Below are 2,053 nucleotides of genomic sequence, written 5' to 3' on the forward strand. Positions count from 1 at the left end.
AGCGGTACGTTCCAAACTTCCTAACATTTTAATATTCCGTCGAGAAAAGACCCGGTCACCAAGCCTCCTCCATCACAGGAAGTAAAGGTTGTTCCCAAGGGTTCAGGCCTGCACTCATGTTGGTCCAAATATCTCCGAACCAAAGTGAGGCATTTCTTAAGAGAGAGAGAAATACTTTATTTATCTATGCTGTCTAAATACATCAGGTTGCTATCTCACACAGCATACTTATCAATCCGTAATCCGACATATATAAATTATACATACATAATCAGATATAAAAAGATATAATAAACAATTTTTTTTTCCCCCTAGAGTTTCCTTTTACAATCAGTTTCCTGATTTACTTTTACAGCTGTTCCTACTAAACAGGGCTCCAGTAACTTCCTACCTACCTTCAAGTGGGTCTACTATATATACATATAACTGCTATATACATAGGTCATATTATTGTTACATACTCTATATACATAATTGTTACATGTATAAACATATAATTGTAACAAACATAATACATATTATTAATTTTATATTAATCATTTGGTAAGCAGGCTTTTATTTGGAACACCTTCTTTTTAATCTTTTTGATTGCCCCAAACATATCGGGAGTCGTCACTAGTTCTTCTAGGGACCTAGGCGCCCAATCAAGCAAGAGAACTCACCTGCTGTATCTAGTCTGGCACAAGTGTACACAGGGCAGTCAGAAATAATATGTTTTACATCTTCCACGGCTCCGAAGTCACAGTTAGGGTCATCCCTTTTTTTGAAGAAGTGTAACTTTGAATTGATGTTGCCATGTAAGAAGCTGCACTGTCCAGTGGTCTGTCTCAACCCATTCATTTTTTACCCTTTTTCTGACATCTTGGAGAAACTCATGAGTCAGTCTTCCAGTTGCACAGTTATCCCACCTCCTCTGCTATTCGGATATGACAATGGCGTCGATTCTACTAGAAACTTCTTCGAATCTTCCGCTAGAACTGACGAAACAACTTGACCCAACGGGCCGACAAGCCTTTCTTAATATTGTACTTGGCGATGGCAATCTGGATTCGAAGGTCTATTGGCAGTTGACCCGTAATTTTACTTGGTGTTACTAGTAAAGCTGAAGTTGGCACAGTCCTATAAGCCCCAGTCATAAGTAATAGAGCTCTCCTCTGTGCCTGTTCCAGTAATTTAAAATCTCAATACGTGAAATCTATATTTTTCAGCCTAGTCAGTTATATGTTCTATGGAACCCAAATCCATGCCTTAAAAAATATATCTTATATTTTTAAATTCATTTTCCCGATATTAGAAATTACTTTTTTTGTAAAGAATATAGAAAATAATAGTATAGAATTTTACTAAGCATAATATATGAAATGGTTATTGTTCATTCTTAAATTTATACCCCTCAGGATTTTCTTCTGCCCATTCTCTCAACAGTACTGACGAAGATGCAAGAGCTTTGTCCCTAAAACCTATTGTTCATAACTTTTTTAAATTATCTTTTAAGCCATTTGTGGATATGCCTACTGCAAAAAATTGTTTTCTGTTACACATTATTAGCCGTGAGTCAAACCTGTGGGTTCTGGAGGCCACCCAGCCTCATAAATTACGTACCTTTAATGGGGTATAAATCTGGCGGTCGAGCTTGATTCTGACCAAATCACATCCTTGCGCAACCGTTGGTCTAGTAACAGGACTTCCTTATAAAGTACTGAGTCCCTGACCTTTCATGGTCTGTAGTGGTACAGATTTGAAATTCAGTGCAAAAAATAAGCGATAATTTTTGTCTTTTCAGTTTTTGTCATTTATTCCTTCTCTTTTTTTACCCATAGTTTTTCCTGGACCTTCAGTATGTCAATAAAGTACTAAACAATGAAGAAAACAATTCAAACCTTGTCTTTGTGGGAATTTGTCCCACACAAAAACCTACATCTATTGTAATATAGATCCTTATTGCTTCCAGAAAACGAGTTAGTAATTTCTTGTACAAAAAAGTAGTCATACTCTGTGTGAGACATAAATTAAAATTTTGAAAAATGGCTATATTTAAGTTAGGTACTCCCTA

At 36.1% G+C, this 2,053-nt stretch overlaps 1 protein-coding gene across 1 annotated transcript in view; it reads right to left on the minus strand.

Moving 5' to 3' along the window:
- LOC106691129 (reticulocyte-binding protein homolog 2b) overlaps positions 1-840 on the minus strand; it is a 54,667-nt gene extending 53,827 nt beyond the window's left edge. The window contains exon 1 of the mRNA XM_014436796.2: positions 663-840. Coding sequence (XP_014292282.2) covers positions 663-840 — 178 coding nt within the window. The remainder of the gene's footprint in view (positions 1-662) is intronic.
- Positions 841-2,053: the final 1,213 nt, after the last annotated feature.

The sequence above is a fragment of the Halyomorpha halys genome, unplaced genomic scaffold (assembly GCF_000696795.3).
Source record: "Halyomorpha halys isolate HHAL.00 unplaced genomic scaffold, Hhal_1.1 Scaffold2095.1, whole genome shotgun sequence".
NCBI classification, from domain to species: Eukaryota; Metazoa; Arthropoda; class Insecta; order Hemiptera; family Pentatomidae; genus Halyomorpha; species Halyomorpha halys.